Source organism: Microcaecilia unicolor, chromosome 10, assembly GCF_901765095.1.
Source record: "Microcaecilia unicolor chromosome 10, aMicUni1.1, whole genome shotgun sequence".
In the NCBI taxonomy this organism is placed as follows: Eukaryota; Metazoa; Chordata; class Amphibia; order Gymnophiona; family Siphonopidae; genus Microcaecilia; species Microcaecilia unicolor.
In genome coordinates this window covers 146,963,581-146,984,596 of record NC_044040.1, presented here as the reverse complement: position 1 = coordinate 146,984,596, position 21,016 = coordinate 146,963,581, and the positions used below count along the sequence as shown (strand labels likewise).

Below are 21,016 nucleotides of genomic sequence, written 5' to 3'. Positions count from 1 at the left end.
GCAGGGCTCAGGGAGAGGGGAATTGCTGGATAGGGATGAATGGAGGGGACAGATGGGCATGGATGGATATGGATTGCAGGGCAGGGCTCAGGGAGAGAGGGGAATTGCTGGATAGGGATGAATGGAGGGGGCAGGTGACAGAGGAGCATGGATTGGGAGGGCAGGACTCAGGGAGAGAGGGGAATTGCTGGAAAGGGATGAATGGAGGGGGCAGGGGACAGAGGAGCATGGATGGGCATGGATTGGGAGGGCAGGGCTCAGGGAGAGAGGGGAATTGCTGGATAGGGATGAATGGAGGGGACAGATGGGCATGGATGGATATGGATTGCAGGGCAGGGCTCAGGGAGAGAGGGGAATTGCTGGATAGGGATGAATGGAGGGGGCAGGTGACAGAGGAGCATGGATGGGCATGGATTGGGAGGGCAGGGCTCAGGGAGAGGGGAATTGCTGGATAGGGATGAATGGAGGGGACAGATGGGCATGGATGGATATGGATTGCAGGGCAGGGCTCAGGGAGAGAGGGGAATTGCTGGATAGGGATGAATGGAGGGGACAGGTGACAGAGGAGCATGGATGGGCATGGATTGGGAGGGCAGGGCTCAGGGAGAGAGGGGAATTGCTGGAAAAGGATGTATGGAGGGGGCAGGGGACAGGTGGGCATGGATTGGGAGGGCAGGGCTCACACTCTCTCTCTCATATACAATGTCTTTCTGACTCTCACTCTCACACACTCTGTCTCACACTGTATCACATTCACTCTCTATGTGCCACACAGTCACTCACACACTCGCTTGGTCTCATACACTCACTCTCACAGAGAATCTGTGTCTCACACACACTCTCTCTCTCGCCCACACACACACACTGTGTCTCACATACACACTTGCACACACTCTCATTCTCACACACACACTCTCTCACAAACACACTCACACCCAGACTCACTCTCTCTCTCACACACACACACACTCACACTTTCACTCTGACTCTCAAACAGTCACTCTCACATACACTCTCCCAAACATACACACTCCGAGGAAAACCTTGCTAGCGCCCGTTTCATTTGTGTCAGAAACGGGCCTTTTTTACTAGTTATTAATATATTTTTAATGACGCTCAAAAATTCGCTTATTATTTCTTCTGGATGAGATAATTATGTTATGGCATTATTATTTATTAAATTATACCATGCTATTAAAAAACGGAGCCCATCATGCAGCTGTACCTTTTTGTTACACTAGGATTTACTGAATTGTGTCATTACCATATTTTCGGTTTTACTACCATATGGTGCCTGTATTTACATATTCTCATTATTGAGAATATTTATATTAGGATCCTTATTCATGTATAAACTTATATTCAGTTTTTAGTGTTTTGTGTGTCACTTAATATCTTATATATCATATATCTATATTATTATTTCTATGTGATTTTATTATTATCACTATATATATATTATTTAGTATAATTGTTTTATGATTTCATGTTTTAAATATTGTTTCATTGTACTTTTAAATTGTAAAACCTGTAAATTAATTTTATGTTTTTAGACCCCTGAAGAAGGCTTTCTGCCGAAACACAGACCGTGTCGGGTCTTAATAAATCTTATTTTGAAGCTCCTATTCAGCTGTTGGGTTAGTCATTTGGATTTTGTCTTCTTCCACCCCTGGTTTGGTTTGTAGATGGAAGAGTAAGAAAGTGGTCTATTATGTCAGTGGCCATGGAAAGTAGAGAGTTGCATGGGGACAGAATCTTACCCATCCCCGCCCGTCCCTGCTGGAATCTTACCTGTCCCTGCTGGAATCTTAACCGTCCCCACTCATCCCCGCAAGAATTTAACCCATCCAAACCTGTCCCTACCCGTCCCCACCCATTCCCGCAAGAATTTAATGGTACATAAAAGAAAATTTCAGTCAGCTCTCTCAGTCTCTCTCTGGATATGATCCACAGCACTGCAGGCAAGGAAGGAATGGACTTTGGAAATTGGAACACTCTGGTGCGCACATGTAAGATTTGTCTCCGATTCACTGGCACTCTATGCTGAGAGGTTACCACATCCACGCACCAGTAGGCCAGGTGACATCTGATGCTCGAGACTGTGTCAGAGCTGAGGTCTGCACATCAGCCCAGGAGCAAAGAGGATTAATAGTAACATAGTAAGTGACGGCAAATAAAGGACTAAACGGTCCATCTAGTCTGCCCTATAGTCACACTCATTATCAATTCATGATTAAATCAACGAGTGTGATATTATATACTTGATTATGGTCTTTCTTCGGTGTTTCTGGGACATAGACCATAGAAGTCTATCCGGCCCTATCCTTATGTTCCAACTGCTGGAGTTGCCATCGAAGCCCACTCCAGTCTACTTGTCTTCTCATTTGTGAGACACAGACTGTAAAAGTCTGTCCAGCACTGTCCTCATGTTCCAGCCACTGAAGTTGGTGTCTAAGCCCTTTCCATCCCATCCTAAACCAGATTGTCATATATGAGACACAGACAATACAAGTCTGCCTGGTATTGGGCCCTAGTTCATCACAGCCAGAGTCGCCATCTAAGCATCATTCGACACATCCACACACATGCAGCCATTTAAGTTTAGGTTTTTTTATAACTTCCATTTTCTAATTAGAAATCCTCTGTGTTCATCCCATGCAATTTTGAATTCCGTCTTCATTTGTGTCTCTACCACCTCCTTATTGGAAGACTTTCAGAATTTGTGCGTTAAAGCAAGGAGGAGGAGGAGACAGCACTCAAAGAACGTGGTACTCGGTAGATGAGAGGCTGGCGCAGGTGCAGCTTACACTTCAACGGGAACCCCGTAGGAATTGTTTCCATCCCCATGGGAATCCTGCAGGAATTGATTCCATCCCCACGGGAACCCCGCAGAACTGCTTCCATCCCCGCAGAAACCCCACGGTTTCGGCAGGATTCCCAAGAACCCCGTTCCCATGCAGGTCTCTAATGGAAAGGTCTAATGAAATAAGGAGAATGATATCTGCTTTGTCTAAGACAGAGTGCAATTCACTTGTGAGAGCTGCAACTGTGGTCTCAGTGCTATGATTGGATCTAAATCCTGTCTGTCACCGCAGATGAAATATTAAGAGAAGTTGGTCAAAGACTATTTTCTCTGTTATTTTTGAAACAACACAAAGATTAGAAATAGGTCGGTAATGGGCTGGACTCATAGGATCAAGTATAGGATTTTTAAGTATAGGCTTAACAATGGCTTTTCTCCAGCATGAGGGTACTGTACCTACTAAGAGGCTAGATAAGATTAAATGAAGGAGCAATGGCAAAAGACCACTGTGATATTTTTAACCAGCTAGAGAGGAATAGGTCAACAGAAGAAGTTGTAAGATGCATATGTGCAATAGTGTGGCAAACTATCTGGAACCTTAGAGCTTGTCCTATCTGTCTCCAAATATCAGCCTTGAAAGAAGAGACCAACAAACTCAAGATGGAATTAACTACAGTTAAAGAAGCAGCCAGGATTACTCATTTCCCAGCTAATTTACCACCACCACTGCCTCAGAGAATGAAACATCAGAGGAATACATGGGTCACAGTAGGCTCTGGTAGACTAAGATATGTAAAAACACACAGTGGATCCAAAAAAAGTCCTCTCACAATGAGTATCTTCCTGAACAAGGTCTTTATTAACAGTAGCAGAATTGACCCGACACGTGACATGTTTCGGCCGTGAGGCCTGCGTCAGGGGTCTATAAAATAATATAATATTCAAAAACATGCATAAAAATACAAATATAATTAAAAACATAAATAAAATGAACATTCATCTAAACTTTCTTATACAGATTTAAACCATTAAAACATCAGAATGAAAAATGAAAGGTATATATAATAAAAATATATAATAAAAATATGAATTTATAACTTTAAATCAATAAAGAATTAAAATTATATGAAGAAATAAAAATATAAATATATACATACATATATATACATATATACACATACCACACAGAGATAATAAGGACAAAGAATAACATAAAATACACAACAAAATATAGTATCAATATAGAGAACATACCCAGTATTATCTGTAGAAAAAAGTACCTTGTAGATCAGATGAAAAGAATAGCACTAAAGCTGCTAACAACGATGTCTATAATACATGTAAAACGATAGAATAAATCAATACATACACTCCATACATTCATATATAACAGAATGAAATTAAACTAAAAGAAGAGTAGAACACAGAAATATGAACAGGGATCACAAAAAAAGAAAATGTGTAGGGTAATGGAAAATAATGAAGAAGACCACATGGGTTTGGGAATAAAATTAAAAACAAAAATTGGAAAAAACTTGAAAAAGGAAAATAAGGCACGGCTACCAAGAAACTCGGCAAATGCCAAAAGGATATATAAATGTCTCAAAAAAGAATCATGATTGATAAAACCGAAAATGATAAAACACAGAAGAAACTCAGAAAAAATGCCTGATATTTCTGTGAAAAAATAGCACTTGAAATAATAATGAAATATAAGGAGGACAAACATAATGATAATGTAAATAAAAAAGCAAAATAAAAATGGAAAAATCTATAGCATATATTAAAAAGGAACACCTTAAACTACGGAGAAAAACAAAACATAACATAGGGGAAACCGCCTATGTGGCAGATGCATATACCCTTGCAAGAGTACGGTCGAATGATGAACCACATAACATACTGGCAGAAAAGCTAGTACATATGAGAACACATGAAGGACATATTAAACGATACTATCAACACGAGAGATATAAAATAAGAGTCAAAAAATATATATATAGACATTGTGATAACCATAGTGTCTGCCCTTACAGGAGGAGGCCGCCAGAGGGCGCACTCCCACTAAAAATCGGGAAAATGCCCATTCTGGCCACTAGAGGGAGCCAAAGAGTATAGTCCATGGTAGTGACCAGAAGGAACAGCTAGGGGGTGCTCCTGGCATAGGACTTGTACTTCCCGGGGAGGCCACCAGGGGGACTCTCTGAGTTTAGAAGCTGGATAGGTGGAGAAAGTTCTGGGTGCGGACCTTTCTGGAAGCAGGGGGAGAGGCCTAAAGAAAGGTGGAGTGGATTATTGGGCACCCTATAAAAAGCATCCTCTAGCCAAGGGAGAGGAGAGAAGATGGGGGAACCTGCAACACCCAGAGCCTGAGGATTACTAGCAGGAAGACTGAAGAAAGAGGCCTGCTGAAGTAGAGCTCAAGAGAAAGGTCAGGAGAAGGTTCCCTCCAAACCCAAAGAGGTACTTACCTGGTGGGGACCAGGCACTGGGTACTAGGGTTATGAACAATTGCTACTGAAGTGTTTAAAAGAACAAACAGCCGTGGGGTGGAGGATAGGACCGTAAGGTTAATGTGAATAAAGAAGGTCCTATCCAGGGGAGGAGGCTGTTACACCCTGAGACCCAGATGTCCCCAGTAAATGGTCTCAGGGGTGAATCGCAGTAACAGATTAATAGTGGGCAAGCCAGGTTCCCACAAGACTGTAACCTAGCTAATAAACTGAATTTACATGCAACCAGCTAATTTGCATATTTTTGCAAGCAGAGGAAGCTGTGAGATCTTCCAGAGAAGGGTGACCTGGGGGCCCCACCAGAAGAACTGGTAAGGTGGGTCGGTTACCAGGTGATACAGCGGGGAGGCCGGGCCAGGACTGCAGGTTAAGGAAGAGGTCACCCTGAGGGTAAGGGGAGGACCAAACCTAGAGGCCTGAATGAATGTAGTCACCGAGAAGTCTGGTTTCAAGGTGGTTCCCTGAGGCAAAAGGCTGGTGAGGCCAGGCAGGAGCCACTAGAGGGCCAATGCACACCAGAGAGCACCCCTGTGGGGGTTACAAAGGGCACTATCCCAGATGGGACCTTGTTGTTGAATAACCCCCTGAAGACAAGGACACCAGAGAATCCCTGCTACCCTTGACAGTGGAATAACAGTGACTGAAAGTTGAAACCAAGGGAAGAGCAGAGGGTTGGGGGGACCCAGGCAATAATTGTATCCCCAGGGAAGGGTGCAGAAAGGCCCACTGACTACAGGCGGGTTCTGGGGGACTAGAGAACTCAAAGCGAATCTGAGTGGAAAAGGCGTCAGTCTCCAGAGGAGGTCTCCTGAGTGGGGATAGTGGGAGCGGTCGAGTTCCAGAGGCAAGTCAGCAGAGTGCCACGAGGTCTCCTGTGTCATGCTCACAAGCTCTTGTGTGGGTGAAGACAGACAGCACGGAGAGGTGCAGGTCGAGAGCAGACAGCACGGAGAGGTGCTTGCTGACAAGTTCTTACAACATCTAAAAATATATAACACTGTGCCCAAAGGAATGATGACGTCACTCCCCTCGGTATAAATCCAAAAAGAGGCAAATTACTAATAAAAAAGTATATACCAATAAACATGAGTAGAGTAGTGGGTATGGGGCATACTATAAGCTACTACAACAGACAGCATAGCTATCGGCGTTGCAACACGATCGAGCCATGGAAGCGCCAAAATAAATGCTAAGTTCTGGAAAGCACGCTAGTTTGTGTAAGGCACAATGCTACACTCTATATCTGCACAAAATCAGCACTAGTTTAAGTGAAGACGTGATCAAAGCTAGCAAAACTAAGGAAAAACCAATGAAAATACTTACCATACACAAGAAAACGCTGTGCTGCTTTGTGATACGCGATATATGGCAAAACGTGAAAACACCGGCGAGGGAAAGATTTATACCGGAAGTAAAGATGACATCACTTCCCCAGTAAATGAAAAAAAGCCGTTGCTAAGGAGATATAGCGCATGCGGGTGGTGGGGTCGGTACTTCATAGTATGATCGATATGAGAGACCCCACTGTTCAGAGGATTAGTAAAAACAATGGGGCACATATTAAACTGTAGGTGGACTCTGACAACGATAAAACACGGGATTAAAATATATGAAAAACTATATGTGATCCCTTATGTAGTTCCAACTACATATTGAAAAATAAAAATAAAAAATAGTGATGCTGATGATCAACATGAACGAATTGTCTTGTAAAAAAGTGAGTAAACACATATATAGGTCCTCGTATACAATATATATGCTATAAAAAATATATATGAATAAAATGGTAGTAATACTGGATGATGACACTACAAAAAAAAAAAAATAATAATAATAAAAATGAAAAAATAAAAATGAATATGAAAAACAAAAAATGAAAATTGAAAAGGAAACCGCAGGAGTCTGGGACCCATAAATAAAATGAAAGTAAAGATAAAAATAAAAATAAAAAGGATGATCATAAAAAAGGACTGAAATCCATGTCCATATTGAGTCCATGCGGTGTAGATGTGCCTAATGTATGTATAGTTCTCTGTTCTTCCCTTAGCAGTTTCTCATCTATATTGCCACCTCTCCAAGACATAAATATTTTTTTGAATACAAAAAATTTTAAATGTTCAATTGTATGATTTTTTTCAACCCAATGTGTCACCAGGGGGGCGCTATGTATCTGCCTTGTAAGGCAACTCCTATCTAATATAATAAAACGCACCCTCAACGTTCTGAGGACAACGTTCTGTGAAGCCTTGAAGCCTGAAGCCTTGAAGCCTGAAGCCTGAAGCCTTGAAGCCTTGAAGCCATGAAGCCATCTGACGTCACTCCCAGGCTGAAGGGTTCGCGCCGGATTCGTGGTGTGAAGCCTTCAAGCCAGCCAGCCGTCTTTGCCCCGCCCTCGCCTCAAACCAAACAAATCCGGAAGCGAAGCGTCAGGGAAGGAGGCGGCGCTCCCGACGTCTAGCCTTCCCTTCGCTGTCTCCCGCCTTCTTTTGAAGGCGGAACACAGCGAAGGGAAAGCTAGACGTCGGGAGCGCCGCCTCCTTCCCTGACGCTTCGCTGCACGAACCGCCACGGAGGTAAAGTTAAAACGAAGAAGAAAAAAAAAAAAGGATGCATGGATGCGAACGGGGGGGGGGGCATGGATGCGAAGGGGGGGGATGCATGGATGCGAAGAGGGGGGCATGGATGCGAAGGGGGGGGAGAAGAGGGCGGGCCAGGCTGGGACATGGGAGAGAGAGGAGCATGGATGCGAGGGGGGGGGGTCATGGAAGGGAGAGAGGGGACTTGCTGGAAAAGGATGAATGGAGGCGGCAGGGGACAGAGGAGCATGGATGGCCATGGATTGGGAGGGCAGGGCTCAGGGAGAGAGGGGAATTACTGGAAATGGATGAATGGAGGGGGCAGGGGACAGAGGAGCATGGATGGGCATGGATTGGGAGGGCAGGACTAAGGGAGAGAGGGAATTTGCTGGAAAGGGATGAATAGAGGGGACAGATGGGCATGGATGGATATGGATTGCAGGGCAGGCCTCAGGTAGAGAGGGCAATTGCTGGATAGGGAAAAATGGAGGGGCCAGGTGACAGGTGAGCATGGATTGGAAGGGCAGGACTCAGGGAGAGGGGAATTGCTGGATAGGGATGAATGGAAGGGACAGATGGGCATGGATGGATATGGATTGCAGGGCAGGCCTCAGGCAGAGAGGGGAAATGCTGGATAGGGAAAAATGGAGGGGCCAGGTGACAGAGGAGCATGGATGGGCATGGATTGGAAGGGCAGGACTCAGGGAGAGGGGAATTGCTGGATAGGGATGAATGGAGGGGACAGATGGGCATGGATGGATATGGATTGCAGGGCAGGCCTCAGGCAGAGAGGGGAAATGCTGGATAGGGAAAAATGGAGGGGCCAGGTGACAGAGGAGCATGGATGGGCATGGATTGGAAGAGCAGGACTCAGGGAGAGGGGAATTGCTGGTAAGTTTTCTTTTAAAGATCTATTGTGAAAACTAGTGAAATGTAAATAATTATTCTTATCTGTAGGTTTCCTGTATATAGTAGTTTTGAACCCATATGTAGTTTTTTGTATCAAGATGTCCAAAAAAGGACATCACCATAGTGAGATTCCTTTTTTGGACATCTTGATACAAAAAACTACATATGGGTTCAAAACTACTATATACAGGAAACCTACAGATAAGAATAATTATTTACATTACAATAATTATTTACATTTCACTAGTTTTCACAATAGATCATTAAAAGAAAACTTACCATATTCACAGTTCCTGAGGTTGCGTAGGCTTTGTACAGATTTTGACGATTTTCAAGCTAAATCTGTAGATATGTCCAACAGGTTTAGCTCTAGAGGATATCCCCGTGCATGTGTAAATAATAGTCTAAAGAGGGCCATTGACAAGAATAGGAATGATCTCCTGATTGCTAAGCCAGATAAACTTAGCCCAGATTTGGTCTGCACATTAAAATATTCACATTTATCTGGAGGCATTAGAAACATCATTAAAAAGCATTGGCATATTTTGGAGACACATACCTGCTTTACAAATCAAGTTCCAGTTATTGCACACTCTCGTAATCGTAACATTAGAGAGTTTTTGGTTCCCTCTACACTCCCAGAGCCTAGGTCCACAAGAGGAGATTCCTTTGGCCATATACCATGTGGGAGATGTTCAGTGTGCAAACACTCGCTTACCATTACTTCATTTCATAGTAAGCATAATAACAAAAATTACACTCTCAGACAATTTTCAGATTGCAATACTACTGGAGTTATTTACATCATAATATGTCCCTGTGACTTACTCTATGTAGGAAAAACTAAGAGAGCCATAAAAACAAGAATTATAGAACATAGGAGTTGCCTTACAAGGCAGATACATAGCGCCCCCCTGGTGACACATTGGGTTGAAAAAAATCATACAATTGAACATTTAAAATTTTTTGTATTCAAAAAAATATTTATGTCTTGGAGAGGTGGCAATATAGATGAGAAACTGCTAAGGGAAGAACAGAGAACTATACATACATTAGGCACATCTACACCGCATGGACTCAATATGGACATGGATTTCAGTCCTTTTTTATGATCATCCTTTTTATTTTTATTTTTATCTTTACTTTCATTTTATTTATGGGTCCCAGACTCCTGCGGTTTCCTTTTCAATTTTCATTTTTTGTTTTTCATATTCATTTTTATTTTTTCATTTTTATTATTATTATTTTTTTTTTTTTGTAGTGTCATCATCCAGTATTACTACCATTTTATTCATATATATTTTTTATAGCATATATATTGTATACGAGGACCTATATATGTGTTTACTCACTTTTTTACAAGACAATTCGTTCATGTTGATCATCAGCATCACTATTTTTTATTTTTATTTTTCAATATGTAGTTGGAACTACATAAGGGATCACATATAGTTTTTCATATATTTTAATCCCGTGTTTTATCGTTGTCAGAGTCCACCTACAGTTTAATATGTGCCCCATTGTTTTTACTAATCCTCTGAACAGTGGGGTCTCTCATATCGATCATACTATGAAGTACCGACCCCACCACCCGCATGCGCTATATCTCCTTAGCAACGGCTTTTTTTCATTTACTGGGGAAGTGATGTCATCTTTACTTCCGGTATAAATCTTTCCCTCGCTGGTGTTTTCACGTTTTGCCATATATCGCGTATCACAAAGCAGCACAGCGTTTTCTTGTGTATGGTAAGTATTTTCATTGGTTTTTCCTTAGTTTTGCTAGCTTTGATCACGTCTTCACTTAAACTAGTGCTGATTTTGTGCAGATATAGAGTGTAGCATTGTGCCTTACACAAACTAGCGTGCTTTACAGAACTTAGCATTTATTTTGGCGCTTCCATGGCTCGATCGTGTTGCAACGCCGATAGCTATGCTGTCTGTTGTAGTAGCTTATAGTATGCCCCATACCCACTACTCTACTCATGTTTATTGGTATATACTTTTTTATTAGTAATTTGCCTCTTTTTGGATTTATACCGAGGGGAGTGACGTCATCATTCCTTTGGGCACAGTGTTATATATTTTTAGATGTCTATATATATATATTTTTTGACTCTTATTTTATATCTCTCGTGTTGATAGTATCGTTTAATATGTCCTTCATGTGTTCTCATATGTACTAGCTTTTCTGCCAGTATGTTATGTGGTTCATCATTCGACCGTACTCTTGCAAGGGTATATGCATCTGCCACATAGGCGGTTTCCCCTATGTTATGTTTTGTTTTTCTCCGTAGTTTAAGGTGTTCCTTTTTAATATGTGCTATAGATTTTTCCATTTTTATTTTGCTTTTTTATTTACATTATCATTATGTTTGTCCTCCTTATATTTCATTATTATTTCAAGTGCTATTTTTTCACAGAAATAGCAGGCATTTTTTCTGAGTTTCTTCTGTGTTTTATCATTTTCGGTTTTATCAATCATGATTCTTTTTTGAGACATTTATATATCCTTTTGGCATTTGCCGAGTTTCTTGGTAGCCGTGCCTTATTTTCCTTTTTCAAGTTTTTTCCAATTTTTGTTTTTAATTTTATTCCCAAACCCATGTGGTCTTCTTCATTATTTTCCATTACCCTACACATTTTCTTTTTTTGTGATCCCTGTTCATATTTCTGTGTTCTACTCTTCTTTTAGTTTAATTTCATTCTGTTATATATGAATGTATGGAGAGTATGTATTGATTTATTCTATCGTTTTACATATATTATAGACATCGTTGTTAGCAGCTTTAGTGCTATTCTTTTCATCTGATCTACAAGGTACTTTTTTCTACAGATAATACTGGGTATGTTCTCTATATTGATACTATATTTTGTTGTGTATTTTATGTTATTCTTTGTCCTCATTATCTCTGTGTGGTATGTGTATATATGTATATATATATATATATATATATGTATGTATATATTTATATTTTTATTTCTTCATATAATTTTAATTCTTTATTGATTTAAAGTTATAAATTCATATTTTTATTATATATTTTTATTATATATACCTTTCATTTTTCATTCTGATGTTTTAATGGTTTAAATCTGTATAAGAAAGTTTAGATGAATGTTCATTTTATTTATGTTTTTAATTATATTTGTATTTTTATGCATGTTTTTGTATATTATATTATTTTATAGACCCCTGACGCAGGCCTCACGGCCGAAACACGTCACGTGTCGGGTCAATTCTGCTACTGTTAATAAAGACCTTGTTCAGGAAGACACTCATTGTGAGAGGACTTTTTTTGGATCCACTGTGTGTTTTTCCTTTCGTTGGTTTTCCTGTGGAGAGCTCACCTTCTGTGGGTGTTTGCTTCGTTAGACTAAGATATGTGACACAGAAACACTTGCCCTTCCAAGCTTTGCCACTGTCAAATTCTTTTGCCGCGTTGCATCATTATGATGGTGAAAAAAGAAGTACTGTGGTAGAACCAGAGGCAATGAAAGTAGCACCACCCAAGAAACATCCCTCAAATAATGACAGAATGGTGAAAAGCAGAAAATTTTTACTGCTCAGAGACTCCATTATCAGAGGCATTAACTTAGGAACACAGTTCAGGGGTTCCAACCTAGTGAAATGTCTTCCAGGATCTTCAGCTACAAGATGTACAGACCAAATACTGAAAGTGATCCGAGAAGACAGCGAGGCTTCTAATGCTGATGTTGTAATTCACCTGGGGACAAATGACCTGGCCAACAATAGCAAGTTTACAGCACAGAGAGCGTTCCAGAAGCTTGGGGAGGGACTGAAATCTTTGATTCGGATTGTGGCTTTTACTGAAGTAATTCCTACATGGGGGAGGGGAGAGGAAAGACTAGCAAAACAGAGGAATTCAATAAGTGGCTTGAGTCTTGGTGTAAAGAAGAAGGTTTTAGATACATAGGAGAATGGGGTAATACGTGGAAAAATAACAGGCTGTACTGTAATGATGGGCTACATCTTTCTGTGATGGGAAAAAGGATCCTCGGGGAGAAATTCAGACAGTATGTTTCTAGACATTTGAACTAGAGGGTGGGGGTGACAAAAGGAAGCAGGGGATTTCGGAACGTCACCCCAAGAATAAACATGATGGCAGAGGGAAAGGTCATGTAAATATAGAAAACCACCCAAACTCACTAAGCGCATGGAAAGCTATGTGCACAAACGCTCGTAGTCTAAGTAAAAAGGTTCAGGATTTGCAAGCCCTGATGTTTGAAGAAAACTTGGATATTGTTGCTATTATGGAGACGTGGTTCAACGATTCCCATGAATGGGATATGACCGTACCGGGCTATAATCTTTTTAGGAAGGATACAGAGGGCCAAAGAAGTGGAGGAGTGGCTCTGTATGTAAGAGACAATATCAGAGCGGCTGAAATGTGGGGAACCTGGGGAAAGGAAGAAGCTTTATGGATCATCCTGGAAAAAGAAGACAGAACCTGTATCCATACGGGGGATATCTACAGACCTCCTGTGCAAACGGAGAAGTTAGACAAGGATCTGATAGAAGATATTCAAAAGATTGGTATGAAAGGGGAGGTGCTACTGTTGGGAGATTTCAATTTGTCTGATGTGGATTGGAACGTCCTGTCTGCAGAATCGGAAAGAAGTAGGGAGATTGTGGATGCCTGTCAAATTGCCTTGCTCAGACAAATGGTGACAGAACCCACGAGGGAAGGGTCGATGCTGGATCTAGTGCTCACTAATGGAGGTAGTGTTTCCGATATCTGGGTGGGTGCCCACCTGTGTAATAGTAATCATCACACCATATGGTTTGATATAAGGAAGAAGGCGGCGTGCGGACACACAAAACTCAAAGTAATGGATTTCAGACATACTGATTTTGATAAAATGGGGGAATACCTGAAGAAGGAACTATTGGCATGGGAAGGCGTAGGAAAAGTGGAAAAACAGTGGTCCAAGCTAAAGGCTGCTATAAATATGGAGACTGATCTTTTTGTGAGGAAAGTAAACAAAAACAAGAGAAGCAGGAAGCCAATATGGTTCTCCAAACAAGTAGCTGAAAATAAATAAGAGCAAAAGAGGCTTTGTTCAAGAAATACAAAAGAACACAACGAGAGGATCAAAGAAAAAGATTATTGGATTAAACTCAAAGAAGCGAAGAGGGAAATACAGCTAGCGAAAGCGCAAGCGGAAGAAAAAATGGCTAAAGATGTAAAGAGAGGTGACAAGATCTTTTTCAGATATGTTGGAGAAAGGAGAAGAGATAGGAATGGAATTGCGAGACTGAAAGATAATGAGAATGGCTATGTGGAGAATGATTAAGATAAAGCAAAGTGCTAAATAATTATTTCTCTTCGGTATTCATGGAGGAAAATCCTGGAGAAGGACCGCAGTTGGCTGCCGAGGGAACATCTGGGAACGGAGTGGATACTGCACCATTTACGGAAGCAAGAGTTTATAAACAGCTGGAGAATCTGAAGGTGGACAAAGCTATGGGGCCGGATGGGATACATCCCAGGATACTGAAGGAGCTCAGAGAGGTCCTGGCGGGACCTCTTAAAGATTTATTTAATAGATCTTTAGAGACAGGAGAGGTTCCGTGAGATTGGAGATGAGTGGATGTGATCCCTCTTCGCAAAAGTGGAGACAGGGAAGAAGTGGGAAACTACAGATCGATAAGTGTCATGTTAGTGGTAGGAAAAATAATGGAGTCGCTGCTGAAAGAAAGGATAGTTAACTTTCTAGAAGCTGACGGGTTACAAGACCCGAGGCAACATGGCTTTACCAAAGTAAAATCCTACCAAACGAATCTTATTGACTTCTTTGATTGGGTGACCAAAGAACTGGATGAGGGACAGGTGCTAGATATAATCTACTTGGATTTCAGCAAAGCCTTTGATGCGGTCCCCCACAGAAGACTTGTGAATAAGCTGAAAGGGTTGAACTTAGGACCGAAAGTGGTGAACTGGATAAGAAAGTGGTTGACTGACAGGTGGCAGAGGGTGGTGGTAAATGGAATCCGCTCGGAGGAAAGGAAAGTGAGCAGTGGAGTTCCTCAGGGGTCAGTGCTGGGGCCTATTCTGTTTAATATATTTGTGGGAGATATTGCTGAAGGGTTGGAAGGAAAGGTGTGCCTTTTTGCAGATGACACGAAAATAGCCAATAGAGTGGATAACCTGGAGGGAGTAGAAACAATGAGAAGGGATCTCCGAATGTTAGAAGAATGGTCGAGGGTCTGGCAGTTAAAATTTAATTAACTAAACAACCAGAAGAACAATCAAATGTACTTTTGAGTCTAAATAATCCCTACTATATCTCAAAATAAATTTCCAAAATCAAGAATACCATCTCCATACAGAAATCCAAACAATAAAATTTATATTGTGTATTAATGTGCTCAGTCCATACCCATTCCAACCATTATATCCCAAAGGAATATGCGGTAGTGTCACGAGGGAACCATCATAGCATATTAAGTGTTCCACCTCTTTAAGTAGTGTATGTACGTACTGCAAGATCAATCTGGACCTTATTCAATATTGACACGTTTAACAAACTCTTTTTAAACAGATAATTCTAACATATATTCATACATAGATAATACAATCAAATCTGTATAATTGGATACCTCGTTCTTATCTAAGCTGCATATCAAGTAAATTAGACACCACACCACACCACACCACACTATAGCTGAGGTGCTCATCTTATGTAGTTCAGTCCTTAAGATGAAAGTGCTAGAGAGAATGAAAATTCATATTACCTACTCCTTATTATACTTCACTTTCGGGTATGTTGTGCTCGTGCTCACTTTCCCATTATTTTACACGTGATTCATTCATCCTATTCATTCTTTCATATTCAAATCGTCAATCCCTTTAAATTAAAATTTAATGCCAAGAAGTGTAGAGTTATGCACTTGGGGTGCAGAAACCCAAAAGAGAGATACCGGATAGGTGGGGAGAGATTAGTAAGCTCGACTCAGGAGAGAGACCTTGGAGTGTTGGTGTCTGAGGATCTAAAGGTGAAGAAACAATGCAACACGGTGACGGCCATGGCCAGAAGGATGCTAGGCTGCATAGAGAGGGGCATAACCAACAGAAGAAAGGAGGTGTTGATGCCCCTCTACAAGTCATTGGTGAGGCCCCACTTGGAGTATTGTGTTCAGTTTTGGAGGCCGTATCTTGCTAAAGATGTAAAAAGACTGGAAGTGGTGCAAAGAAAAGCTACAAAAATGGTATGGGATTTGTGTTGCAAACCGTACAAGGAGAGAATTGCTGACCTGAACATGTATACCTTGGAGGAAAGGAGAAACAGGGGTGACATGATACAGATGTTCAAATATTTGAAAGAGGTATTAATTCACAAATTAACCTTTTTCGGAGACGGGAAGGCGGTAGAACTAGAGGACATGAATTGAGGTTGAAGGGGGTCAGACTCAGGACTAATGTCAGGAAGCAATTTTTCATGGAGAGGGTGGTGGATATGTGGAATGCCCTCCCGTGGGAGGTGGTGGAGATGAAAACGGTAATGGAATTCAAATATGCGTGGGATAAACACAAAGGAATCCGGTTTAGAAGGAATGGTTCCATGGAATCTTACCGGAGATTGGGTGGCAACGCCTGTAATTGGGGAAAGAAAACGGGAGCTGGGCATACTTCTACGGTCTATGCCCTGATCTTGACTGAATAGATAGGGATGGGCTGGAGTTTAAATTTTAAGGGGCTTCGATGTTAGCTTCAGAACTTAGTACAAGAACAGTACTAGGCAGACTTCTATGGTCTGTGCCCTGAGAAAGGCAAGGACAAATCAAACTCGGGTATACATATAAAGTAACACATACCATGTAAAATGGGCTTATCTTGTTGGGCAGACTGGATGGACCACACAGGTTTTTATCTGCCATCATTTACTATGTTACTATGTAGAATAAGGAAGTAAGAGAAAGCACAGTAAAAGAGCCCCATGATGAAACAGACACGCTGGAATTGGCAGAGGTATGGGAAGGCTCCATAAGTGGGAAGTTAACTAGAGTAGTTCAGGCCTGGAGGGTGGTTATCTTGTTGGTAAAATAAGTACCTAGTGAATCACCAGAGGGAATAGAAGTTGAATGAAAGGAAGGATTATGATCAGTAAAACAAATTACTATTTGAAATAACCCTCTTGACAGATTCTTTGAGTTGTTATTAGCTTGAGGAAATAAGTCCTTTTAGCTGCTTTTAGTTTGGAGTTACAGTATTTAGAAGAGGTTCTAAAGGCCTGTGACGATTCTAAATTACGGGTTTTTCACCAACAGCGCTCAGCCCTGTGAACCTGTTGCCTTAAAAGGAAAAGTCCATTATGAAACCATTAAACTTTTTTAGTCTTTGGGGCTGAGGTGTTTGATTTTCCTGGAGTAATATTATTGTTGAATGAGCAAACAGAGGCCTTAATGTTTCATTCCAGCAGGAGGCAGCATCTTCAAGTGGAAGTTCTAGAAATGTTTTGGGGAAAAAGGTAGTATATACGCAAACCAGGACTATTAGCCACCAACTAATATAAAGTGCTTATAATAGTTCACACCAGTAAACAGAGGCATGGAAACTGTTGTTATAGAATTGCTCTCCAAGTATCACTGTGATTTTGACTGGCTAAGGCAGCAAGCTGCATCCCTCCAAAGAATCATTTCCACTGGTGCTGTTTCACATTCATGGTCATCCTAAAACAGAATCTTGTTTTTCTACCCAAAGCCTTCAAGTGCTATTTTAGTAATAGAGCCCTAACCAACCTGAAGTCAGAGGAATGAGAGCTGAAAAAATCATGGTGTCCATGCTGAACTAGGGCAGCCATTAACGCAGCCCAGAAAGCATTTTCTGCCTTATGAGATATTCCTTACCACCAGCTGATTGTTTGGTTTGACAAGAGTTGGGATGATGTAGATCGCATTTAGAGCTGCAGCTCCCATTTTCCCTGTTCTTTCATTCTCAGCAGAAATCCAGTTCTGGTTTTGTTGCACCTCCTTGTCCTGGGCTAGAATCAGGAGGTCCCCCTTCTTGAAGGCCAGGATATTAGGGTCATCTGGAGTGAAAAGCAAACATAAAGGGCTGTAATTAACAGTATATTCTGTGAGAAATAATTGTGCTGAACATGAAACATACAAAAGAATGGAGCTCACTAGGTTTTAGCTCCCTCCCAATATGGAGAATTTCAATATACTACAAAGTAGGCATAAATAATCCAAGTTTGAACAGTGATTCAGAATTAATTTCTGAGATGTCCTCAACTATGCTGCACAAGTAACAAAAAAGTGAGCTTGCATATTAATAACAGAAAATGGTGTTTCTTTTTGATGTGAGAAGATGTAATGGTTTTGTTTTTGTAAGAATAAAACAAGTGCTTATTAAGGGAAGACTTATTTGGCTGAGCTAACAGGTAAGGTCCTAAAAATTCACCATAAGTGGTTAGCAAGGTGCAGGCAGTGGAGGATGACTATAAGTGTAGGTGGTTTGCTACATGTAATCAGGGCCCTGCTCCACCATGAGGAAGACATTCTTGGCATCAGACTCTGCTCATGAAAAATTCTCCTATATGAACACATCTCCTGCATTATCCACCTGGTCCTGCTGTCTCTTGGAATTGAACCTGCAGCTAAAGACTGAATCCTTGCTTCACAGAAAAATCAAGAAATATAAATATGCAGATTTGCAGGGGTTGAAAGGTCTTACAGAGACATCCACATGCCACTATCAAACTCACATCATTGGCATGGTTCAAACCACTACAGATAGATACTGTTATCCAGTTTACATAGAGGAATAGGCAACCAAAAATTGCTTGGTCCTTTTTATATCATGAATGAAGACAGGGAGATTCAGGAATCCCTGTTACTTGAAAGCCATTACTGAATGGCAATCTCTGTAAAGCCTGAAATAACCTAGAGCAAGCAGATTTGAAGATCTATGCCTTTGGAAAAATCTCATGGATACCTAAAACGTATAGCTGTAAGGAGTGGTGCTAATTTTTTATTGAAGCTATGACATTCTCTAATGTGGCTAATTTCTGTAATCTACCATTCTCATTGGGGAATGATTTAAAATCCTAACAAGGAGAAATTTGGACTTAAAGCAATTCACAGAAGGCAACCTGTTTGTTAGCTTCACTAGGAAAACTGATACATTTGGCCTATCCCATGTCTTTGCTTATGTGCAAATAAGGCCCTTTATAAATTACAAGGAAATTAAGGACAGACTGATGCTTGCTCTTCACTGGAAAACCTATGCACTAGGTGGTACATTCACTAGGAGGTGAATATTAAAAGATTTATTCAGATAAAATTAGAACTTATCTAGGTAAAACCTACCCTTTAAAAATAATCCCTTACCCTGACTTATTAAATTAGTACATACAAAATTGTTGTGTGCGTAGGTTATCCCAGAAATAAAGGGGTCAATATTCAGCACTGATGGACTCAATTTGTCAAAGATAATTCAAATTACATAGATGGCTGCCCTAAATTTAGACATGAGGACATTGTTTATACTGGGATATCTGCACAATCAAAAGAGATGAGATCATGGTGGCTTCAAGACCAACCAAAATGTTATGACTGTTTGAAAGGGCACTACCAAGGGGATGTCTACTGACTTTTATGTCAACCCTGAATGGGTCAACCCTGAAAGGCGGTGGCCGTAAGTAGAAGGTTGTTAGGCTGTATAGAGAGGGGAGTGACCAGCAGAAGAAAAGAGGTTTTAATGCCCCTGTATAAGTTGTTGGTGAGACCCCACCTGGAGTATTGTGTTCAGTTCTGGAGGCCGTATCTTGCTAAGGATGTAAAAAGAATTGAAGCAGTGCAAAGAAAAGCTACGAGAATGGTACGGGATTTGCGTTACAAGACGTATGAGGAGAGACTTGCTGACCTGAACATGTATACCCTGGAGGAAAGGAGAAACAGGGGTGATATGATATAGACGTTCAAATATCTGAAAGGTATTAATCCGCAAACGAACCTTTTCCGGAGATGGGAAGGCGGAAGAACTAGAGGGCACGATACGAGATTGAAGGGGGGCAGAGTCAAGAAAAATGTCAGGAAGTATTTTTTCACGGAGAGAGTGGTGGATGCTTGGAACGCTCTCCCGTGGGAGGTGGTGGAGAGGAAAATGGTAACAGAATTCAAACAAGCGTGGGATAAACATAAAGGAATCCTGTTCCGAGGGAATGGATCCTCAGAAGCTTTGCTGAGATTAGGTGGCAGAGCCAGTGGTGGGAGGCAGGGCTAGTGGTTGGGAGGCGAGGATATTGCTGGGCAGATTTATACGGTCTGTGCCAGAGCCGGTGGTTGGGAGGCAGGGATAGTGCTGGGCAGACTTATACGGTCTGTGCCCTGACAGATACAAATCAAGGTAAGGTATACACAAAAAGTAGCACATATGAGTTTATCTTGTTGGGCAGACTGGATGGACCATGCAGGTCTTTTTCTGCCGTCATCTACTATGTTACTATGTTTAACTATCACCGGCTCCCTGCTATACACTGGAAAAATGGCAGTGAGAAACAACTTCACTGTTGAAAAAAACAGTCAATATCCTAAACAATAACCACTGTGATATCTTCTCAACTACAGTCCAAAACTATTGTAATACTACACACAATAGTTTCAGAAGACTGGACCAAGCTCAAGGGAAAAACCACTATCACTTATCTGCACATTCAAATCTTTCCTCTTTAGTTTGCAAACCAGCCTTCGCGTGGTAATTTCATACTCCCTGAGCTTCCTAAAAGGTTCAAGTCCGATCCATGTCGGACATGAACCCATTCAGGGTTGACATAAAAGTCAGTAGATTTATCCCTTGGTGTAGTTGAGGCTTCAGTATTTTATAAGATATTTCAAAAAATGTTTTTTTTACAACCATGTGGTGCCTTTTCAAACAGCCATAAGCAAAAAATGTTTTTGAATTTTGGATAGTATAGATATTTTGCTTCCTGATTATTTTTTGGCGCTTCCTGATTATTTTTTGGCTTCATGACCAATAAATGAAATTCCAACATTGTTTATGAGTTCTTACTTATTCAAGAAAACAAAAGACTTTGAATGCTTGTGGGTTACTGTCCATGAATGGCTCCATGTATTCTTTGACCTACTCTGATTGAACTTAATTTTTTTGATGGGTGTTGCCCAGAGAGAGAGATCAAGCGGCTGCAGACCTTTCAGAATATAGTGGTCAAGCTTTGTTTTAATGCTAAGA

At 41.0% G+C, this 21,016-nt stretch overlaps 1 protein-coding gene across 3 annotated transcripts in view; it reads right to left on the bottom strand.

Moving 5' to 3' along the window:
* The window catches only part of MYO7B (myosin VIIB), a 390,666-nt gene that overhangs the window by 86,574 nt on the left and 283,076 nt on the right, over positions 1 to 21,016 (bottom strand). For all 3 annotated transcript variants that reach the window (XM_030215810.1, XM_030215809.1, XM_030215811.1), the window contains one exon: positions 17,671 to 17,852. In XM_030215810.1, the coding sequence (XP_030071670.1) occupies positions 17,671 to 17,852 (182 nt within the window). The remainder of the gene's footprint in view (positions 1 to 17,670; positions 17,853 to 21,016) is intronic.